Consider the following 24,188-nt stretch of genomic DNA (forward strand, 5'->3'; position numbering starts at 1 on the left):
ATGCTGAATACAACAGGTGTAGTAGACCTACAGTGAAATGCTGAATACAACAGGTGTAGTAGACCTCACAGTGAAATGCTGAATACAACAGGTGTAGTAGACCTCACAGTGAAATGCTGAATACAACAGGTGTAGTAGTTCCTCACAGTGAAATGCAGATGTAGTATAGGAACAGATGTAGTAGTTCTCTAGACCTCACAGTGAAATGCTGAATACAACAGGTGTAGTAGACCTCACAGTGAAATGCTGAATACAACAGGTGTAGTAGACCTTAGGAACAGTGAAATGCTGAATACAACAGGTGTAGTAGACCTTACAGTGAAATAGCTGAATACAACAGGTGTAGTAGACCTTACAGTGAAATGCTGAATACTAGGAACAGGTGTAGTAGACCTAGGAACACAGTGAAATGCCTTTACAGGTCTTTACAGTGAAATGCTGAATATAACAGGTGTAGTAGAACAGTGAAATGCTGAATACAACAGGTGTAGTAGACAGATGTAGTAGTTGTCACAGTGAAATGCTGAATACAACAGATGTAGTAGACCTCACAGTGAAATGCTGAATACAACAGGTGTAGTAGACCTCACAGTGAAATGCTGAATACAACAGATGTAGTAGACCTCACAGTGAAATGCTGAATAGAACAGATGTAGTAGACCTCACAGTGAAATGCTGAATACAACAGGTGTAGTAGACCTTACAGTGAAATGATGAATACAACAGGTGTAGTAGTTCTCTAGGAACAGATGTAGTAGTTCTCTAGGAACAGATGTAGTAGTTCTCTAGGAACAGATGTAGTAGTTCTCTAGGAACAGATGGAGTAGTTCTCTAGGAACAGATGGAGTAGTTCTCTAGGAACAGATGTAGTAGTTCTCTAGGAACAGATGTAGTAGTTCTCTAGGAACAGATGGAGTAGTTCTCTAGGAACAGATGGAGTAGTTCTCTAGGAACAGATGTAGTAGTTCTCTAGGAACAGATGTAGTAGTACTCTAGGAACAGATGGAGTAGTTCTCTAGGAACAGATGGAGTAGTTCTCTAGGAACAGATGTAGTAGTTCTGTAGGAACAGATGTAGTAGTTCTCTAGGAACAGATGGAGTAGTTCTCTAGGAACAGATGTAGTAGTTCTGTAGGAACAGATGGAGTAGTTCTCCAGGAACAGATGTAGTAGTTCTCTAGGAACAGATGGAGTAGTTCTCTAGGAACAGATGTAGTAGTTCTCTAGGAACAGATGTAGTAGTTCTCTAGGAACAGATGTAGTAGTTCTCTAGGAACAGATGTAGTAGTTCTCTAGGAACAGATGTAGTAGTTCTCTAGGAACAGATGTAGTAGTTCTCTAGGAACAGATGGAGTAGTTCTCTAGGACCAGATGGAGTAGTTCTCTAGGAACAGATGTAGTAGTTCTCTAGGAACAGATGTAGTAGTTCTCTAGGAACAGATGTAGTAGTTCTCTAGGAACAGATGGAGTAGTTCTCTAGGAACAGATGGAGTAGTTCTCTAGGAACAGATGTAGTAGTTCTCTAGGAACAGATGTAGTAGTTCTCTAGGAACAGATGTAGTAGTTCTCTAGGAACAGATGGAGTAGTTCTCTAGGAACAGATGTAGTAGTTCTCTAGGAACAGATGTAGTAGTTCTCTAGGAACAGATGTAGTAGTTCTCTAGGAACAGATGTAGTAGTTCTCTAGGAACAGATGGAGTAGTTCTCTAGGAACAGATGGAGTAGTTCTCTAGGAACAGATGTTGTAGTTCTCTGGGAACAGATGGAGTAGTTCAGCAGAAAAATCATCCCTCATCTCCATGTTACAGCTCTTGGTTAGGGTTCCCACAGGGCCATGTCTCCATGTTACAGGTCTTGGTTAGGGTTCCCATGTCTCCATGTTACAGGTCTTGGTTAGGGTTCCCATGTCTTCATGTTACAGGTCTTGGTTAAGGTTCCCATGTCTTCATGTTACAGCTCTTGGTTAGGGTTCCCATGTCTCCATGTTACAGGTCTTGGTTAGGGTTCCCATGTCTCCATGTTACAGCTCTTGGTTAGGGTTCCCATGTCTCCATGTTACAGGTCTTGGTTAGGGTTCCCATGTCTCCATGTTACAGCTCTTGGTTAGGGAACAGGGCCATGTCTCCATGTTACAGGTCTTGGTTAGGGTTCCCATGTCTCCATGTTACAGCTCTTGGTTAGGGTTCCCATGTCTCCATGTTACAGTGTCTTGGTTAGGGTTCCCATGTCTCCATGTTACAGCTCTTGGTTAGGGTTCCCACAGGGAACCATGTCTCCATGTTACAGGTCATGGTTAGGGTTCCCATGTCTCCATGTTACAGCTCTTGGTTAGGGTTCCCATGTCTCCATGTTACAGCTCTTGGTTAGGGTTCCCATGTCTCCATGTTACAGGTCTTGGTTAGGGTTCCCATGTCTTCATGTTACAGATCTTGGTTAGGGTTCCCATGTCTCCATGTTACAGGTCTTGGTTCCATGGAACAGCTCTTGGGGTTCCCATGTCTCCATGTTACAGGTCTTGGTTAGGGTTCCCATGTCTCCATGTTACAGCTCTTGGTTAGGGTTCCCATGTCTCCATGTTACAGGTCTTGGTTAGGGTTCCCATGTCTCCATGTTACAGGTCTTGGTTAGGGTTCCCATGTCTCCATGTTACAGTCTTGGTTAGGGTTCCCATGTCTCCATGTTACAGGTCTTGGTTAGGGTTCCCATGTCTCTATGTTACAGGTCTTGGTTAGGGTTCCCATGTCTCCATGTTACAGGTCTTGGTTAGGGTTCCCATGTCTCCATGTTACAGGTCTTGGTTAGGGTTCCCATGTCTAGGAACAGGGCCATGTCTCCATGTTACAGGTCTTGGTTAGGGTTCCCATGTCTCCATGTTACAGGTCTTGGTTAGGGGGTTCCCAGGTCAGGGCCATGTCTCCATGTTACAGGTCTTGGTTAGGGTTCCCATGTCTCCATGTTACAGGTCTTGGTTAGGGTTCCCATGTCTCCATGTTACAGGTCTTGGTTAGGGTTCCCATGTCTCCATGTTACAGCTCTTGGTTAGGGTTCCCATGTCTCCATGTTACAGGTCTTGGTTAGGGTTCCCATGTCTCCATGTTACAGGTCTTGGTTAGGGTTCCCATGTCTCCATGTTACAGGTCTTGGTTAGGGTTCCCATGTCTCCATGTTACAGCTCTTGGTTAGGGTTCCCATGTCTCCATGTTACAGCTCTTGGTTAGGGTTCCCATGTCTCCATGTTACAGGTCTTGGTTAGGGTTCCCATGTCTCCATGTTACAGGTCTTGGTTAGGGTTCCCATGTCTCCATGTTACAGGTCTTGGTTAGGGTTCCCATGTCTCCATGTTACAGCTCTTGGTTAGGGTTCCCATGTCTCCATGTTACAGCTCTTGGTTAGGGTTCCCATGTCTCCATGTTACAGCTCTTGGTTAGGGTTCCCATGTCTCCATGTTACAGGTCTTGGTTAGGGTTCCCATGTCTCCATGTTACAGGTCTTGGTTAGGGTTCCCACAGGGCCATGTCTCCATGTTACAGGTCTTGGTTAGGGTTCCCATGTCTCCATGTTACAGCTCTTGGTTAGGGTTCCCATGTCTCCATGTTACAGGTCTTGGTTAGGGTTCCCATGTCTCCATGTTACAGCTCTTGGTTAGGGTTCCCATGTCTCCATGTTACAGGTCTTGGTTAGGGTTCCCATGTCTCCATGTTACAGGTCTTGGTTAGGGTTCCCATGTCTCCATGTTACAGGTCTTGGTTAGGGTTCCCATGTCTCCATGTTACAGCTCTTGGTTAGGGTTCCCATGTCTCCATGTTACAGGTCTTGGTTAGGGTTCCCATGTCTCCATGTTACAGGTCTTGGTTAGGGTTCCCATGTCTCCATGTTACAGGTCTTGGTTAGGGTTCCCATGTCTCCATGTTACAGGTCTTGGTTAGGGTTCCCATGTCTCCATGTTACAGGTCTTGGTTAGGGTTCCCATGTCTCCATGTTACAGGTCTTGGTTAGGGTTCCCATGTCTCCATGTTACAGGTCTTGGTTAGGGTTCCCACAGGGCCATGTCTCCATGTTACAGGTCTTGGTTAGGGTTCCCATGTCTCCATGTTACAGCTCTTGGTTAGGGTTCCCATGTCTCCATGTTACAGCTCTTGGTTAGGGTTCCCATGTCTCCATGTTACAGGTCTTGGTTAGGGTTCCCATGTCTCCATGTTACAGCTCTTGGTTAGGGTTCCCATGTCTCCATGTTACAGGTCTTGGTTAGGGTTCCCATGTCTCCATGTTACAGCTCTTGGTTAGGGTTCCCACAGGGCCATGTCTCCATGTTACAGGTCTTGGTTAGGGTTCCCATGTCTCCATGTTACAGATCTTGGTTAGGGTTCCCATGTCTCCATGTTACAGTGTCTTGGTTAGGGTTCCCATGTCTCCATGTTACAGCTCTTGGTTAGGGTTCAGGGCCATGTCTCCATGTTACAGGTCTTGGTTAGGGTTCCCATGTCTCCATGTTACAGCTCTTGGTTAGGGTTCCCATGTCTCCATGTTACAGCTCTTGGTTAGGGTTCCCATGTCTCCATGTTACAGGTCTTGGTTAGGGTTCCCATGTCTCCATGTTACAGCTCTTGGTTAGGGTTCCCATGTCTCCATGTTACAGGTCTTGGTTAGGGTTCCCATGTCTCCATGTTACAGGTCTTGGTTAGGGTTCCCATGTCTCCATGTTACAGCTCTTGGTTAGGGTTCCCATGTCTCCATGTTACAGGTCTTGGTTAGGGTTCCCATGTCTCCATGTTACAGGTCTTGGTTAGGGTTCCCATGTCTCCATGTTACAGGTCTTGGTTAGGGTTCCCATGTCTCCATGTTACAGGTCTTGGTTAGGGTTCCCATGTCTCCATGTTACAGGTCTTGGTTAGGGTTCCCATGTCTCCATGTTACAGGTCTTGGTTAGGGTTCCCATGTCTCCATGTTACAGGTCTTGGTTAGGGTTCCCAGGTCAGGGCCATGTCTCCATGTTACAGGTCTTGGTTAGGGTTCCCATGTCTCCATGTTACAGGTCTTGGTTAGGGTCCCACAGGGCCATGTCTCCATGTTACAGGTCTTGGTTAGGGTTCCCATGTCTCCATGTTACAGGTCTTGGTTAGGGTTCCCATGTCTCCATGTTACAGGTCTTGGTTAGGGTTCCCATGTCTCCATGTTACAGCTCTTGGTTAGGGTTCCCATGTCTCCATGTTACAGGTCTTGGTTAGGGTTCCCATGTCTCCATGTTACAGGTCTTGGTTAGGGTTCCCATGTCTCCATGTTACAGGTCTTGGTTAGGGTTCCCATGTCTCCATGTTACAGCTCTTGGTTAGGGTTCCCATGTCTCCATGTTACAGCTCTTGGTTAGGGTTCCCATGTCTCCATGTTACAGGTCTTGGTTAGGGTTCCCATGTCTCCATGTTACAGGTCTTGGTTAGGGTTCCCATGTCTCCATGTTACAGGTCTTGGTTAGGGTTCCCATGTCTCCATGTTACAGCTCTTGGTTAGGGTTCCCATGTCTCCATGTTACAGCTCTTGGTTAGGGTTCCCATGTCTCCATGTTACAGCTCTTGGTTAGGGTTCCCATGTCTCCATGTTACAGGTCTTGGTTAGGGTTCCCATGTCTCCATGTTACAGGTCTTGGTTAGGGTTCCCATGTCTCCATGTTACAGGTCTTGGTTAGGGTTCCCATGTCTCCATGTTACAGCTCTTGGTTAGGGTTCCCATGTCTCCATGTTACAGGTCTTGGTTAGGGTTCCCATGTCTCCATGTTACAGCTCTTGGTTAGGGTTCCCATGTCTCCATGTTACAGGTCTTGGTTAGGGTTCCCATGTCTCCATGTTACAGCTCTTGGTTAGGGTTCCCATGTCTCCATGTTACAGGTCTTGGTTAGGGTTCCCATGTCTCCATGTTACAGGTCTTGGTTAGGGTTCCCATGTCTCCATGTTACAGGTCTTGGTTAGGGTTCCCATGTCTCCATGTTACAGGTCTTGGGGCCATGTCTCCATGTTACAGGTCTTGGTTAGGGTTCCCATGTCTCCATGTTACAGGTCTTGGTTAGGGTTCCCATGTCTCCATGTTACAGCTCTTGGTTAGGGTTCTCATGTCTCCATGTTACAGGTCTTGGTTAGGGTTCCCATGTCTCCATGTTACAGCTCTTGGTTAGGGTTCCCATGTCTCCATGTTACAGGTCTTGGTTAGGGTTCCCATGTCTCCATGTTACAGCTCTTGGTTAGGGTTCCCATGTCTCCATGTTACAGCTCTTGGTTAGGGTTCCCATGTCTCCATGTTACAGGTCTTGGTTAGGGTTCCCATGTCTCCATGTTACAGCTCTTGGTTAGGGTTCCCATGTCTCCATGTTACAGGTCTTGGTTAGGGTTCCCATGTCTCCATGTTACAGGTCTTGGTTAGGGTTCCCATGTCTCCATGTTACAGGTCTTGGTTAGGGTTCCCATGTCTCCATGTTACAGCTCTTGGTTAGGGTTCCCATGTCTCCATGTTACAGGTCTTGGTTAGGGTTCCCATGTCTCCATGTTACAGGTCTTGGTTAGGGTTCCCATGTCTCCATGTTACAGGTCTTGGTTAGGGTTCTCCATGTTACAGGTCAGGGCCATGTCTCCATGTTACAGGTCTTGGTTAGGGTTCCCATGTCTCCATGTTACAGGTCTTGGTTAGGGTTCCCACAGGGCCATGTCTCCATGTTACAGCTCTTGGTTAGGGTTCCCATGTCTCCATGTTACAGGTCTTGGTTAGGGTTCCCATGTCTCCATGTTACAGGTCTTGGTTAGGGTTCCCATGTCTCCATGTTACAGGTCTTGGTTAGGGTTCCCATGTCTCCATGTTACAGGTCTTGGTTAGGGTTTGGTTAGGGTTCCCATGTCTCCATGTTACAGGTCTTGGTTAGGGTTCCCATGTCTCCATGTTACAGGTCTTGGTTAGGGTTCCCATGTCTCCATGTTACAGGTCTTGGTTAGGGTTCCCATGTCTCCATGTTACAGGTCTTGGTTAGGGTTCCCATGTCTCCATGTTACAGGTCTTGGTTAGGGTTCCCATGTCTCCATGTTACAGGTCTTGGTTAGGGTTCCCATGTCTCCATGTTACAGCTCTTGGTTAGGGTTCCCATGTCTCCATGTTACAGGTCTTGGTTAGGGTTCCCATGTCTCCATGTTACAGGTCTTGGTTAGGGTTCCCATGTCTCCATGTTACAGGTCTTGGTTAGGGTTCCCATGTCTCCATGTTACAGGTCTTGGTTAGGGTTCCCATGTCTCCATGTTACAGCTCTTGGTTAGGGTTCCCATGTCTCCATGTTACAGGTCTTGGTTAGGGTTCCATGTTACAGGTCTTGGTTAGGGCCATGTCTCCATGTTACAGCTCTTGGTTAGGGTTCCCATGTCTCCATGTTACAGGTCTTGGTTAGGGTTCCCATGTCTCCATGTTACAGGTCTTGGTTAGGGTTCAGGGCCATGTCTCCATGTTACAGGTCTTGGTTAGGGTTCCCATGTCTCCATGTTACAGGTCTTGGTTAGGGTTCCCATGTCTCCATGTTACAGCTCTTGGTTAGGGTTCCCATGTCTCCATGTTACAGGTCTTGGTTAGGGTTCCCATGTCTCCATGTTACAGGTCTTGGTTAGGGTTCCCATGTCTCCATGTTACAGGTCTTGGTTAGGGTTCCCATGTCTCCATGTTACAGGTCTTGGTTAGGGTTCCCATGTATCCATGTTACAGCTCTTGGTTAGGGTTCCCATGTCTCCATGTTACAGCTCTTGGTTAGGGTTCCCATGTCTCCATGTTACAGCTCTTGGTTAGGGTTCCCATGTCTCCATGTTACAGGTCTTGGTTAGGGTTCCCATGTCTCCATGTTACAGCTCTTGGTTAGGGTTCCCATGTCTCCATGTTACAGCTCTTGGTTAGGGTTCCCATGTCTCCATGTTACAGGTCTTGGTTAGGGTTCCCATGTCTCCATGTTACAGGTCTTGGTTGGTTCCCATGTCTCCATGTTACAGGTCTTGGTTAGGGTTCCCATGTCTCCATGTTACAGGTCTTGGTTCCCATGTCTCCATGTTACAGGTCTTGGTTAGGGTTCCCATGTTCCATGTTACAGGTCTTGGTTAGGGTTCCCATGTCTCCATGTTACAGGTCTTGGTTGGTTCCCATGTCTCCATGTTACAGGTCTTGGTTTGGTTCCCATGTCTCCATGTTACAGGTCTTGGTTAGGGTTCCCATGTCTCCATGTTACAGGTCTTGGTTAGGGTTCCCATGTCTCCATGTTACAGGTCTTGGTTAGGGTTCCCATGTCTCCATGTTACAGGTCTTGGTTAGGGTTCCCATGTCTCCATGTTACAGGTCTTGGTTAGGGTTCCCATGTCTCCATGTTACAGGTCTTGGTTCCCATGTCTCCATGTTACAGGTCTTGGTTAGGGTTCCCATGTCTCCATGTTACAGGTCTTGGTTAGGGTTCCCATGTCTCCATGTTACAGGTCTTGGTTGGTCCCATGTCTCCATGTTACAGGTCTTGGTTCCCATGTCTCCATGTTACAGGTCTTGGTTAGGGTTCCCATGTCTCCATGTTACAGGTCTTGGTTAGGGTTCCCATGTCTCCATGTTACAGGTCTTGGTTAGGGTTCCCATGTCTCCATGTTACAGGTCTTGGTTAGGGTTCCCATGTCTCCATGTTACAGGTCTTGGTTAGGGTTCCCATGTCTCCATGTTACAGGTCTTGGTTAGGGTTCCCATGTCTCCATGTTACAGGTCTTGGTTAGGGTTCCCATGTCTCCATGTTACAGGTCTTGGTTAGGGTTCCCATGTCTCCATGTTACAGGTCTTGGTTAGGGTTCCCATGTCTCCATGTTACAGGTCTTGGTTAGGGTTCCCATGTCTCCATGTTACAGGTCTTGGTTAGGGTTCCCATGTCTCCATGTTACAGCTCTTGGTTAGGGTTCCCATGTCTCCATGTTACAGGTCTTGGTTAGGGTTCCCATGTCTCCATGTTACAGGTCTTGGTTAGGGTTCCCATGTCTCCATGTTACAGGTCTTGGTTAGGGTTCCCATGTCTCCATGTTACAGCTCTTGGTTAGGGTTCCCATGTCTCCATGTTACAGGTCTTGGTTAGGGATCCCATGTCTCCATGTTACAGCTCTTGGTTAGGGTTCCCATGTCTCCATGTTACAGGTCTTGGTTAGGGTTCCCACAGGGCCATGTCTCCATGTTACAGCTCTTGGTTAGGGTTCCCATGTCTCCATGTTACAGGTCTTGGTTAGGGTTCCCATGTCTCCATGTTACAGGTCTTGGTTAGGGTTCCCATGTCTCCATGTTACAGGTCTTGGTTAGGGTTCCCATGTCTCCATGTTACAGGTCTTGGTTAGGGTTCCCATGTCTCCATGTTACAGCTCTTGGTTAGGGTTCCCATGTCTCCATGTTACAGGTCTTGGTTAGGGTTCCCATGTCTCCATGTTACAGCTCTTGGTTAGGGTTCCCATGTCTCCATGTTACAGGTCTTGGTTAGGGTTCCCATGTCTCCATGTTACAGGTCTTGGTTAGGGTTCCCATGTCTCCATGTTACAGCTCTTGGTTAGGGTTCCCACAGGGCCATGTCTCCATGTTACAGGTCTTGGTTAGGGTTCCCATGTCTCCATGTTACAGGTCTTGGTTAGGGTTCCCATGTCTCCATGTTACAGGTCTTGGTTAGGGGGTTACAGGTCAGGGCCATGTCTCCATGTTACAGCTCTTGGTTAGGGTTCCCATGTCTCCATGTTACAGGTCTTGGTTAGGGTTCCCATGTCTCCATGTTACAGCTCTTGGTTAGGGTTCCCATGTCTCCATGTTACAGGTCTTGGTTAGGGTTCCATGTTACAGGTCAGGGCCATGTCTCCATGTTACAGCTCTTGGTTTGGGTTCCCATGTCTCCATGTTACAGGTCTTGGTTAGGGTTCCCATGTCTCCATGTTACAGGTCTTGGTTAGGGTTCCCATGTCTCCATGTTACAGCTCTTGGTTTGGGTTCCCATGTTCCATGTTACAGCTCTTGGTTAGGGTTCCCATGTCTCCATGTTACAGCTCTTGGTTAGGGTTCCCATGTCTCCATGTTACAGGTCTTGGTTAGGGTTCCCATGTCTCCATGTTACAGGTCTTGGTTAGGGTTCCCATGTCTCCATGTTACAGCTCTTGGTTAGGGTTCCCATGTCTCCATGTTACAGGTCTTGGTTAGGGTTCCCATGTCTCCATGTTACAGGTCTTGGTTAGGGTTCCCGTGTCTCCATGTTACAGCTCTTGGTTAGGGTTCCCATGTCTCCATGTTACAGGTCTTGGTTAGGGTTCCCACAGGGCCATGTCTCCATGTTACAGCTCTTGGTTAGGGTTCCCATGTCTCCATGTTACAGGTCTTGGTTAGGGTTCCCATGTCTCCATGTTACAGGTCTTGGTTAGGGTTCCCACAGGGCCATGTCTCCATGTTACAGCTCTTGGTTAGGGTTCCCATGTCTCCATGTTACAGGTCTTGGTTAGGGTTCCCATGTCTCCATGTTACAGCTCTTGGTTAGGGTTCCCATGTCTCCATGTTACAGGTCTTGGTTAGGGTTCCCATGTCTCCATGTTACAGGTCTTGGTTAGGGTTCCCATGTCTCCATGTTACAGGTCTTGGTTAGGGTTCCCATGGGTTCTGTAGGGTTCCCATGTCTCCATGTTGTGTGTGTGTTAGTGTGTGTGTGTGTATTCTGATGTGTGTCTCTCTGTGTGTGTGTGTGTATTCTGATGTGTGTGTGTGTGTGTGTGTATTCTGATGTGTGTGTGTGTATTCTGATGTGTGTGTCTGTATTCTGATGTGTGTGTGTGGTGTGTGTGTATTCTGATGTGTGTGTCTGTATTCTGATGTGTGTGTGTGTGTCTGTGTGTCTCAGTCTGTGTGTGTGTGTTACTGTGTGTGTGTGTGTGTGTGTGTATTCTGATTTGTGTGTGTGTCTCTCTGTGTGTGTGTGTTAGTGTGTGTGTTAGTGTGTGTGTGTGTGTATTCTGATGGTGTGTGTGTGTTAAGTCTCTGTGTGTGTGTGTGTGTGTGTTAGTGTGTGTGTTAGTGTGTGTGTGTGTGTATTCTGATGTGTGTGTGTCTCTCTGTGTGTCTCTCTGTGTGTGTGTGTTAGTGTGTGTGTGTGTGTGTGTGTGTATTCTGATGTGTGTGTATGGTCTGATGTGTGTGTGTCTCTCTGTGTGTCTCTCTGTGTGTGTGTGTTAGTGTGTGTGTGTGTGTGTATTCTGATGTGTGTGTATTCTGATGTGTGTGTGTGTCTCTCTGTGTGTGTGTGTAACCCACTGTATTCTGATGTGTGTCTCTCTGTGTGTGTGTGTGTATTCTGATGTGTGTCTCTCTCTGTGTGTGTGTGTGTGTGTTAGTGTGTGTATTCTGATGACAGAGCCAAGTGACTTGGTGTGTGTCTCTCTGTGTGTGTGTGTGTGTATTCTGATGTGTGTCTCTCTGTGTGGTCAGTTAATCCAGCTCGTTCCACTAAGAGGTCACAGTTCCGGAAGCAGAAGCCTCAGTCGTTCCAGGAAGCCCTCACCGCTGGTGACCAGCCACTCAGGAGCCAATCACAGGCATCGTCAGAACGGAGCCTCGGCCAATTGGAAGGCCCGTCTGTGGCGTGTGACGGAGAGGACATAGAACACCTGCTGGCGGACGAGCCAATCAGTGAGTAGCTCTTCCCTCTTCTCTGCCGTTAGTGTGATGACGTGAGGGAGGGAGAGAGAGTACTGTGGTGTCTCTTGTCGTTGTTGATGTATCTGTATCCGTGTGTAGCTCCCAAGGCTAAGCGTCTGAGGCAGGATGTGGCTAAGAAGCTGTTTGAGGTGTCTCAGGTTGATGACATCACCCCCCCGTCGTCTCCAGAGGAGTTCCATCGAACCCCGAGCAGCAGGTAGGACCGTAGGATCAAAGGTCATACTGGAACCAGCTGACCAGCCCTCTAATAACCCACTGGAACCAGCTGACCAGCCCTCTAATAACCCACTGGAACCAGCTGACCAGCCCTCTAATAACCCACTGGAACCAGCTGACCAGCCCTCTAATAACCCACTAGTACATCAACTAGAACCAGCCCTCTAATAACCCACTAGTACATCAACTAGAACCAGCCCTCTAATAACCCACTGGAACCAGCTGACCAGCCCTCTAATAACCCACTGGAACCAGCTGAACCAGCCCTCTAATAACCCACTGGAACCAGCTGACCAGCCCTCTAATAACCCACTGGAACCAGCTGACCAGCCCTCTAATAACCCACTGGAACCAGCTGACCAGCCCTCTAATAACCCACTAGTACATCAACTAGAACCAGCCCTCTAATAACCCACTGGAACCAGCTGACCAGCCCTCTAATAACCCACTAGTACATCAACTAGAACCAGCCCTCTAATAACCCACTGGAACCAGCTGACCAGCCCTCTAATAACCCACTAGGACACCAGCTGAACCAGCCCTCTAATAACCCACTGGAACCAGCTGACCAGCCCTCTAATAACCCACTAGTACATCAACTAGAACCAGCCCTCTAATAACCCACTGGAACCAGCTGACCAGCCCTCTAATAACCCACTAGTACATCAACTAGAACCAGCCCTCTAATAACCCACTAGTACATCAACTAGAACCAGCCCTCTAATAACCCACTAGTACATCAACTAGAACCAGCCCTCTAATAACCCACTAGTACATCAACTAGAACCAGCCCTCTAATAACCCACTAGTACATCAACTAGAACCAGCCCTCTAATAACCCACTGGAACCAGCTGACCAGCCCTCTAATAACCCACTAGTACATCAACTAGAACCAGCCCTCTAATAACCCACTAGTACATCAACTAGAACCAGCCCTCTAATAACCCACTAGAACCAGCTGACCAGCCCTCTAATAACCCACTGGAACCAGCTGACCAGCCCTCTAATAACCCACTAGTACATCAACTAGAACCAGCCCTCTAATAACCCACTGGAACCAGCTGACCAGCCCTCTAATAACCCACTAGTACATCAACTAGAACCAGCCCTCTAATAACCCACTAGTACATCAACTAGAACCAGCCCTCTAATAACCCACTAGTACATCAACTAGAACCAGCCCTCTAATAACCCACTAGTACATCAACTAGAACCAGCCCTCTAATAACCCACTAGTACATCAACTAGAACCAGCCCTCTAATAACCCACTAGTACATCAACTAGAACCAGCCCTCTAATAACCCACTAGTACATCAACTAGAACCAGCCCTCTAATAACCCACTAGTACATCAACTAGAACCAGCCCTCTAATAACCCACTAGTACATCCACTAGAACCAGCTGACCAGCCCTCTAATAACCCACTAGTACATCAACTAGAACCAGCCCTCTAATAACCCACTAGTACATCAACTAGAACCAGCCCTCTAATAACCCACTAGTACATCAACTAGAACCAGCCCTCTAATAACCCACTAGTACATCAACTAGAACCAGCCCTCTAATAACCCACTAGTACATCAACTAGAACCAGCCCTCTAATAACCCACTAGTACATCAACTAGAACCAGAACCAGTACATCAACTAGAACCAGCCCTCTAATAACCCACTAGTACATCAGTAGAACCATCAACTAGTACATCAACTAGAACCAGCCCTCTAATAACCCACTAGTACATCAACTAGAACCAGCCCTCTAATAACCCACTAGTACATCAACTAGAACCAGCCCTCTAATAACCCACTGGAACCAGCTAAGCCCTCTAATAACCCACTAGGAACCAACTAGAACCAGCCCTCTAATAACCCACTAGTACATCAACTAGAACCAGCCCTCTAATAACCCACTAGTACATCAACTAGAACCAGCCCTCTAATAACCCACTGGAACCAGCTAGAACCAGCCCTCTAATAACCCACTAGTACATCAACTAGAACCAGCCCTCTAACCCACTAGTACATCAAAGAACCAGCCCTCTAATAACCCACTGTAACCAACTACCAGCCCTCTAATAACCCAGAACCAACCAGCCCTCTAATAACCCACTAGTACATCAACTAGAACCAGCCCTCTAATAACCCACTGGAACATCAGCTAGAACCAGCCCTCTAATAACCCACTAGTACATCAACTAGAACCAGCCCTCTAATAACCCACTGGACATCAACTAGAACCAGCCCTCTAATCAACCCACTAGAACCAGAACCAGCCCTCTAATAACCCACTGGAACCAGCTGACCAGCCCTCTAATAACCCACTGTAACCAACTAGAACCAGCCCTCTAATAACCCACTGGAACCAGCTGACCAGCCCTCTAATAACCCACTAGAACCAGAACCAGTTTCCCTCTAATAACCCACTAGTACATCAACTAGAACCAGCCCTCTAATAACCCACTAGTACATCAACTAGAACCAGAACCAGCCCTCTAATAACCCACTAGTACACCAACTAGAACCAGCCCTCTAATAACCCACTAGTACATCAACTAGAACCAGCCCTCTAATAACTCACTGGAACCAGCTGACCAGCCCTCTAATAACCCACTAGTACATCAAGTTGGTATTGATCTGTCCCAATAGGTGGTTTCAGGCCCTGTCTGATGGTTGGTATTGATCTGTCCCAATAGGTGGTTTAGGCCCTGTCTGATGGTTGGTATTGATCTGTCCCAATAGGTGGTTTCAGGCCCTGTCTGATGGTTGGTGTTGATCTTTCCCAATAGGTGGTTTCAGGCCCTGTCTGATGGTTGGTATTGATATAGTTGGTATTGATCTGTCCCAATAGGTGGTTTCAGGCCCTGTCTGATGGTTGGTGTTGATCTGTCCCAATAGGTGTCAGGCCCTGTCTGATGGTTGGTATTGATCTGTCCCAATAGGTGGTTTCAGGCCCTGTCTGATGGTTGGTATTGATCTGTCCCAATAGGTGGTTTCAGGCCCTGTCTGATGGTTGGTGTTGATCTGTCCCAATAGGTGGTTTCAGGCCCTGTCTGATGGTTGGTATTGATCTGTCCCAATAGGTGGTTTCAGGCCCTGTCTGATGGTTGGTGTTGATCTGTCCCAATAGGTGGTTTCAGGCCCTGTCTGATGGTTGGTGTTGATCTGTCCCAATAGGTGGTTACTGTCTGATGGTTGGTGTTGATCTGTTTCAGGTCCTGTCTGATGGTTGGTATTGATCTGTCCCAATAGGTGGTTTCAGGCCCTGTCTGATGGTTGGTGTTGATCTGTCCCAATAGGTGGTTTCAGGCCCCAATGTCAATATGAGGAACTCTCAAATCAGTGTGTGTGTGTGTGTGTGTGTGTGTGTGTGTGTGTGTGTGTGTGTGTGTGTATAGACCCCAGCTAATCCCGGTGATCTTGGACATCAGTGGCTTCGCAGTCATCCAGGAGTCTCCTCGGAGAGTCACCGCGGCAACGTCGTGTCACGTTCTGAAGCGCCCCCCGGCCCAGGGGGGATACGTTAGCGTGACGGACCAGACAGGAAACCGCGTCTACCTCCGACAGACAGACGACCTGAGGGGAAAGGTAAACTTTTAGCCAATCACTGAGCTTTACCTGATCCACCAATCACCTCTCTCTCTGTCTCCCTTATTTACTGTCTTATAGGACCCCAGTCACCTCCTCTCTCTGTCTCCCTTATTTACTGTCTTATAGGACCCCAGTCACCTCTCTCTCTGTCTCCCTTATTTACTGTCTTATAGGACCCCAGTCACCTCTCTCTCTGTCTCCCTTATTTACTGTCTTATAGGACCCCAGTCACCTCTCTCTCTGTCTCCCTTATTTACTGTCTTATAGGACCCCAGTCACCTCTCTCTCTGTCTCCCTTATTTACTGTCTTATAGGACCCCAGTCACTCTCTCTCTCTGTCTCCCTTATTTACTGTCTTATAGGACCCCAGTCACCTTATTTACTGTCTCTCTCTGTCTCCCTTATTTACTGTCTTATAGGACCCCAGTCATGGTCTCTCTCTCTCTGTCCCTTATTTACTGTCTTATAGGACCCCAGTCACCTCTCTCTCTGTCTCCCTTATTTACTGTCTTATAGGACCCCAGTCACTCTCTCTCTCTCTGTCTCCCTTATTTACTGTCTTATAGGACCCCAGGCCTCTCCCTCTGTCTCCCTTATTTACTGTCTTATAGGACCCCAGTCACCTCTCTCTCTGTCTCCCTTATTTACTGTCTTATAGGACCCCAGTCACCTCTCTCTCTGTCTCCCTTATTTACTGTCTTATAGGACCCCAGTCACCTCTCTCTCTGTCTCCCTTATTTACTGTCTTATAGGACCCCAGTCACCTCTCTCTCTGTCTCCCTTATTTACTGTCTCTTATAGGACCCCTGTCCACTGTCTGATGACCCCAGTCTCTCTCTGTCTCCCTTATTTACTGTCTTATAGGACCCCAGTCACCTCTCTCTGTCTCCCTTATTTACTGTCTTATAGGACCCCAGTCACTCTCTCTCTGTCTCCCTTATTTACTGTCTTATAGGACCCCAGTCAATAGGTCTCTCTGTCTCCCTTATTTACTGTCTTATAGGACCCCAGTCACCTCTCTCTCTGTCTGATCTCTGTCCCTTATTTACTGTCTTATAGGACCCCAGTCACCTGGTTCTCTGTCTCCCTTATTTACTGTCTTATAGGACCCCAGTCACTCTCTCTCTCTGTCTCCCTTATTTACTGTCTTATAGGACCCCAGTCACCCTCTCTCTGTCTCCCTTATTTACTGTCTTATAGGACCCCAGTCACCCTCTCTCTGTCTCCCTTATTTACTGTCTTATAGGACCCCAGTCACCTCTCTCTCTGTCTCCCTTATTTACTGTCTTATAGGACCCCAGTCACCTCTCTCTCTGTCTCCCTTATTTACTGTCTTATAGGACCCCAGTCACCTATTTACTGTCTCTCTCTCTGTCTCCCTTATTTACTGTCTTATAGGACCCCAGTCACCTCTCTCTCTGTCTCCCTTATTTACTGTCTTATAGGACCCCAGTCACCTCTCTCTCTGTCTCCCTTATTTACTGTCTTATAGGACCCCAGTCACTCTCTCTCTGTCTCCCTTATTTACTGTCTTATAGGACCCCAGTCACCCTCTCTCTGTCTCCCTTATTTACTGTCTTATAGGACCCCAGTCACCTCTCTCTCTGTCTCCCTTATTTACTGTCTTATAGGACCCCAGTCACCTCTCTCTCTGTCTCCCTTATTTACTGTCTTATAGGACCCCAGTCACTCTCTCTCTGTCTCCCTTATTTACTGTCTTATAGGACCCCAGTCACCTCTCTCTCTGTCTCCCTTATTTACTGTCTTATAGGACCCCAGTCACCTCTCTCTCTGTCTCCTTATTTACTGTCTTATAGGACCCCAGTCACCTCTCTCTCTGTCTCCCTTATTTACTGTCTTATAGGACCCCAGTCACCTCTCTCTCTGTCTCCCTTATTTACTGTCTTATAGGACCCCAGTCACCTCTCTCTCTGTCTCCCTTATTTACTGTCTTATAGGACCCCAGTCACCTCTCTCTCTGTCTCCCTTATTTACTGTCTTATAGGACCCCAGTCACTCTCTCTCTGTCTCCCTTATTTACTGTCTTATAGGACCCCAGTCACCTCTCTCTCTGTCTCCCTTATTTACTGTCTTATAGGACCCCAGTCACCTCTCTCTCTGTCTCCCTTATTTACTGTCTTATAGGACCCCAGTCACCTCTCTCTGTCTCCCTTATTTACTGTCTTATAGGACCCCAGTCACCTCTCTCTGTCTCCCTTATTTACTGTCTTATAGGACCCCAGTCACCTCTCTCTCTGTCTCCCTTATTTACTGTCTTATAGGACCCCAGTCACTCTCTCTCTGTCTCCCTTATTTACTGTCTTATAGGACCCCAGTCACTCTCTCTCTGTCTCCCTTATTTACTGTCTTATAGGACCCCAGTCACCCTCTCTCTGTCTCCCTTATTTACTGTCTTATAGGACCCCAGTCACCTCTCTCTCTGTCTCCCTTATTTACTGTCTTATAGGACCCCAGTCACCTCTCTCTCTGTCTCCCTTATTTACTGTCTTATAGGACCCCAGTCACCTCTCTCTCTGTCTCCCTTATTTACTGTCTTATAGGACCCCAGTCACCTCTCTCTCTGTCTCCCTTATTTACTGTCTTATAGGACCCCAGTCACCTCTCTCTCTGTCTCCCTTATTTACTGTCTTATAGGACCCCAGTCACCTCTCTCTCTGTCTCCCTTATTTACTGTCTTATAGGACCCCAGTCACCTCTCTCTCTGTCTCCCTTATTTACTGTCTTATAGGACCCCAGTCACCTCTCTCTCTGTCTCCCTTATTTACTGTCTTATAGGACCCCAGTCACCTCTCTCTCTGTCTCCCTTATTTACTGTCTTATAGGACCCCAGTCACCTCTCTCTCTGTCTCCCTTATTTACTGTCTTATAGGACCCCAGTCACCTCTCTCTCTGTCTCCCTTATTTACTGTCTTATAGGACCCCAGTCACCTCTCTCTCTGTCTCCCTTATTTACTGTCTTATAGGACCCCAGTCACCTCTCTCTGTCTCCCTTATTTACTGTCTTATAGGACCCCAGTCACCTCTCTCTCTGTCTCCCTTATTTACTGTCTTATAGGACCCCAGTCACCTCTCTCTCTGTCTCCCTTATTTACTGTCTTATAGGACCCCAGTCACCTCTCTCTGTCTCCCTTATTTACTGTCTTATAGGACCCCAGTCACTCTCTCTCTGTCTTGTCACCTCTCTCCCTTATTTACTGTCTTATAGGACCCCAGTCACCTCTCTCTCTGTCTCCCTTATTTACTGTCTTATAGGACCCCAGTCACCTCTCTCTCTGTCTGCCTCCCTTATTTACTGTCTTATAGGACCCAGTCACCTCTCTCTCTCTCTCTGTCTCCCTTATTTACTGTCTTATAGGACCCCAGTCACCTCTCTCTGTCTCCCTTATTTACTGTCTTATAGGACCCCAGTCACCTCTCTCTCTGTCTCCCTTATTTACTGTCTTATAGGACCCCAGTCACCTCTCTCTCTGCCTCCCTTATTTACTGTCTTATAGGACCCCAGTCACCTCTCTCTCTGTCTCCCTTATTTACTGTCTTATAGGACCCCAGTCACCTCTCTCTCTGTCTCCCTTATTTACTGTCTTATAGGACCCCAGTCACCTCTCTCTCTGTCTCCCTTATTTACTGTCTTATAGGACCCCAGTCACCTCTCTCTCTGTCTCCCTTATTTACTGTCTTATAGGACCCCAGTCACCTCTCTCTCTGTCTCCCTTATTTACTGTCTTATAGGACCCCAGTCACCTCTCTCTCTGTCTCCCTTATTTACTGTCTTATAGGACCCCAGTCACCTCTCTCTCTGTCTCCCTTATTTACTGTCTTATAGGACCCCAGTCACCTCTCTCTCTGTCTCCCTTATTTACTGTCTTATAGGACCCCAGTCACCTCTCTCTCTGTCTCCCTTATTTACTGTCTTATAGGACCCCAGTCACTCTCTCTCTGTCTCCCTTATTTACTGTCTTATAGGACCCCAGTCACTCTCTCTCTGTCTCCCTTATTTACTGTCTTATAGGACCCCAGTCACTCTCTCTCTGTCTCCCTTATTTACTGTCTTATAGGACCCCAGTCACCTCTCTCTCTCTCTGTCTCCCTTATTTACTGTCTTATAGGACCCCAGTCACCTCTCTCTCTGTCTCCCTTATTTACTGTCTTATAGGACCCCAGTCACCTCTCTCTCTGTCTCCCTTATTTACTGTCTTATAGGACCCCAGTCACCTCTCTCTCTGTCTCCCTTATTTACTGTCTTATAGGACCCCAGTCACCTCTCTCTCTGTCTCCCTTATTTACTGTCTTATAGGACCCCAGTCACCTCTCTCTCTGTCTCCCTTATTTACTGTCTTATAGGACCCTGTCTCTCTCTCTGTCTCCCTTATTTACTGTCTTATAGGACCCCAGTCACCTCTCTCTCTGTCTCCCTTATTTACTGTCTTATAGGACCCCAGTCACCTCTCTCTCTGTCTCCCTTATTTACTGTCTTATAGGACCCCAGTCACCTCTCTCTCTGTCTCCCTTATTTACTGTCTTATAGGACCCCAGTCACCTCTCTCTCTGTCTCCCTTATTTACTGTCTTATAGGACCCCAGTCACCTCTCTCTCTGTCTCCCTTATTTACTGTCTTATAGGACCCCAGTCACCTCTCTCTCTGTCTCCCTTATTTACTGTCTTATAGGACCCCAGTCACCTCTCTCTCTGTCTCCCTTATTTACTGTCTTATAGGACCCCAGTCACCTCTCTCTCTGTCTCCCTTATTTACTGTCTTATAGGACCCCAGTCACCTCTCTCTCTCTCTCTGTCTCCCTTATTTACTGTCTTATAGGACCCCAGTCACCTCTCTCTGTCTCCCTTATTTACTGTCTTATAGGACCCCAGTCACCTCTCTCTCTCTCTCTGTCTCCCTTATTTACTGTCTTATAGGACCCCAGTCACCTCTCTCTGTCTCCCTTATTTACTGTCTTATAGGACCCCAGTCACCTCTCTCTCTGTCTCCCTTATTTACTGTCTTATAGGACCCCAGTCACCCCGCTCTCTCTCTCCCTCCCTTCTTTACTGTCTTATAGGACCCCAGTCACCTCTCTCTCTGTCTCCCTTATTTACTGTCTTATAGGACCCCAGTCACCCTCTCTCTCTGTCTCCCTTATTTACTGTCTTATAGGACCCCAGTCACTCTCTCTCTGTCTCCCTTATTTACTGTCTTATAGGACCCCAGTCACCTCTCTCTCTGTCTCCCTTATTTACTGTCTTATAGGACCCCAGTCACCTCTCTCTCTGTCTCCCTTATTTACTGTCTTATAGGACCCCAGTCACTCTCTCTCTCTGTCTCCTTATTTACTGTCTTATAGGACCCCAGTCACCTCTCTCTCTGTCTCCCTTATTTACTGTCTTATAGGACCCCAGTCACCTCTCTCTCTGTCTCCCTTATTTACTGTCTTATAGGACCCCAGTCACCTCTCTCTCTGTCTCCCTTATTTACTGTCTTATAGGACCCCAGTCACTCTCTCTCTGTCTCCCTTATTTACTGTCTTATAGGACCCCAGTCACTCTCTCTCTCTGTCTCCCTTATTTACTGTCTTATAGGACCCCAGTCACCTCTCTCTCTGTCTCCCTTATTTACTGTCTTATAGGACCCCAGTCACTCTCTCTCTGTCTCCCTTATTTACTGTCTTATAGGACCCCAGTCACCTCTCTCTCTGTCTCCCTTATTTACTGTCTTATAGGACCCCAGTCACCTCTCTCTCTGTCTCCCTTATTTACTGTCTTATAGGACCCCAGTCTGTCTCCCTTATTTACTGTCTCTCTCTCTGTCTCCCTTATTTACTGTCTTATAGGACCCCAGTCACCTCTCTCTCTGTCTCCCTTATTTACTGTCTTATAGGACCCCAGTCACCTCTCTCTCTGTCTCCCTTATTTACTGTCTTATAGGACCCCAGTCACCTCTCTCTCTGTCTCCCTTATTTACTGTCTTATAGGACCCCAGTCACCTCTCTCTCTGTCTCCCTTATTTACTGTCTTATAGGACCCCAGTCACCTCTCTCTCTGTCTCTGTCTCCCTTATTTACTGTCTTATAGGACCCCAGTCACCTCTCTCTCTGTCTCCCTTATTTACTGTCTTATAGGACCCCAGTCACCTCTCTCTCTGTCTCCCTTATTTACTGTCTTATAGGACCCCAGTCACCTCTCTCTGTCTCCCTTATTTACTGTCTTATAGGACCCCAGTCACCTCTCTCTCTGTCTCCCTTATTTACTGTCTTATAGGACCCCAGTCACCTCTCTCTCTGTCTCCCTTATTTACTGTCTTATAGGACCCCAGTCACCTCTCTCTCTGTCTCCCTTATTTACTGTCTTATAGGACCCCAGTCACCTCTCTCTCTGTCTCCCTTATTTACTGTCTTATAGGACCCCAGTCACCTCTCTCTCTGTCTCCCTTATTTACTGTCTTATAGGACCCCAGTCACCTCTCTCTCTGTCTCCCTTATTTACTGTCTTATAGGACCCCAGTCACCTCTCTCTCTGTCTCCCTTATTTACTGTCTTATAGGACCCCAGTCACCTCTCTCTCTGTCTCCCTTATTTACTGTCTTATAGGACCCCAGTCACCTCTCTCTCTGTCTCCCTTATTTACTGTCTTATAGGACCCCAGTCACCTCTCTCTCTCTGTCTCCCTTATTTACTGTCTTATAGGACCCCAGTCACCTCTCTCTCTGTCTCCCTTATTTACTGTCTTATAGGACCCCAGTCACCTCTCTCTCTCTGTCTCCCTTATTTACTGTGTCTTTTAGGCTGTGGATTCCAGTGCTTTTCGTAGCTCCCATAATGCATTGGGTTTGCTGGCTGTTCCCATCGAGGTACTGAGAGAACAGGTGGCCGAGAAGGTGAGTACACCCCCACACATACAGCTAACCTTGCGGGGGGACACTAACCCTAACCCTAACCCTAACACTAACACTAACACTAACACTAACCCTAACCCTAACACTAACCCTAACCCTAACCCTAACCCCCACACATACAGCTAACCTTGCGGGGGGACACTAACCCTAACCCTAACCCTAACACTAACCCTAACCCTAACACTAACCCTAACCCTAACCCCCACACATACAGCTAACCTTGCGGGGGGACACAATTCATTTTCCGTAAACCTAACAGGTACTCTTAACCTAATCCTAACCTTAACCCAAAAACGGAACCCTAGCTCCTAACCCTTAACCTAATCCTAACCTTAACCCTAGCTCCTAACCCTAGCTCCTAACCCTAGCTCCTAACCCTAGCTCCTAACCCTTAACCTAATCCTAACCTTAACCCAAAGACTGAACCCTAGCTCCTAACCCTAGCTCCTAACCCTAGCTCCTAACCCTTAACCTAATCCTAACCTTAACCCAAAGACCTAACCCTAGCTCCTAACCCTAGCTCCTAACCCTAGCTCCTAACCCTTAACCTAATCCTAACCTTAACCCAAAGACTGAACCCTAGCTCCTAACCCTAGCTCCTAACCCTAGCTCCTAACCCTAGCTCCTAACCCTAGCTCCTAACCCTAGCTCCTAACCCTAGCTCCTAACCCTTAACCTAATTCTAACCTTAACCTCCAAACCCCCTAGAAACAGCATTTGACCTTATGGGGACCAACAAAATGTTCCCGTTTGTTAAATTTGAGCTTGTTTACTATTCTACTTCTGGTCGTATAGTTAAACCTTCACCGTAAACATGTCCACACACACCCTTCCAAAGTCTAGAGCTGACTGTTTCTGACTGAGCTGGTTGTTTCTGACTGAGCTGAGTGTTTCTGACTGAGCTGACTGTTTCTGACTGAGCTGACTGTTTCTGACTGAGCTGACTGTTTCTGACTGAGCTGACTGTTTCTGACTGAGCTGACTGTTTCTGACTGAGCTGACTGTTTCTGACTGAGCTGACTGTTTCTGACTGAGCTGACTGTTTCTGACTGAGCTGACTGTTTCTGACTGAGCTGACTGTTTCTGACTGAGCTGACTGTTTCTGACTGAGCTGACTGTTTCTGACTGAGCTGACTGTTTCTGACTGTTTCTGACTGTTTCTGACTGAGCTGACTGTTTCTGACTGAGCTGACTGAGCTGACTGTTTCTGACTGAGCTGAGTGTTTCTGACTGAGCTGAGTGTTTCTGACTGTTTCTGACTGAGCTGACTGTTTCTGACTGAGCTGACTGTTTCTGACTGAGCTGACTGAGCTGACTGTTTCTGACTGACTGAGCTGACTGTTTCTGACTGACTGAGCTGACTGTTTCTGGCTGACTGAGCTGACTGTTTCTGGCTGACTGAGCTGACTGTTTCTGGCTGACTGAGCTGACTGTTTCTGACTGACTGAGCTGACTGTTTCTGACTGACTGAGCTGACTGTTTCTGTCTGTTTCTGACTGACTGAGCTGACTGTTTCTGACTGAGCTGACTGTCTTCTGACTGACTGAGCTGACTGTTTCTGACTGACTGAGCTGACTGTTTCTGGCTGACTGAGCTGACTGTTTCTGGCTGACTGAGCTGACTGTTTCTGGCTGACTGACTGTTTCTGTGACTGAGCTGACTGTTTCTGACTGACTGAGCTGACTGTTTCTGTCTGTTTCTGACTGTTTCTGACTGACTGAGCTGTCTGTTTCTGACTGACTGAGCTGTCTGTTTCTGACCTAATCCTAATCCTGACT

At 47.4% G+C, this 24,188-nt stretch overlaps 1 protein-coding gene across 1 annotated transcript in view; it reads left to right on the top strand.

Annotated features, from left to right (window-relative positions):
• Positions 1 to 24,188, top strand: part of chtf18 (CTF18, chromosome transmission fidelity factor 18 homolog (S. cerevisiae)) — a 98,246-nt gene that overhangs the window by 1,148 nt on the left and 72,910 nt on the right. Inside the window, 4 exon segments of the mRNA XM_052504992.1 lie at positions 11,472 to 11,672; positions 11,781 to 11,898; positions 15,314 to 15,503; positions 22,300 to 22,392. Of these exon segments, the coding sequence (XP_052360952.1) occupies positions 11,472 to 11,672; positions 11,781 to 11,898; positions 15,314 to 15,503; positions 22,300 to 22,392 (602 nt within the window).

The sequence above is a fragment of the Oncorhynchus keta genome, unplaced genomic scaffold, assembly GCF_023373465.1.
Source record: "Oncorhynchus keta strain PuntledgeMale-10-30-2019 unplaced genomic scaffold, Oket_V2 Un_contig_2177_pilon_pilon, whole genome shotgun sequence".
In the NCBI taxonomy this organism is placed as follows: domain Eukaryota; kingdom Metazoa; phylum Chordata; class Actinopteri; order Salmoniformes; family Salmonidae; genus Oncorhynchus; species Oncorhynchus keta.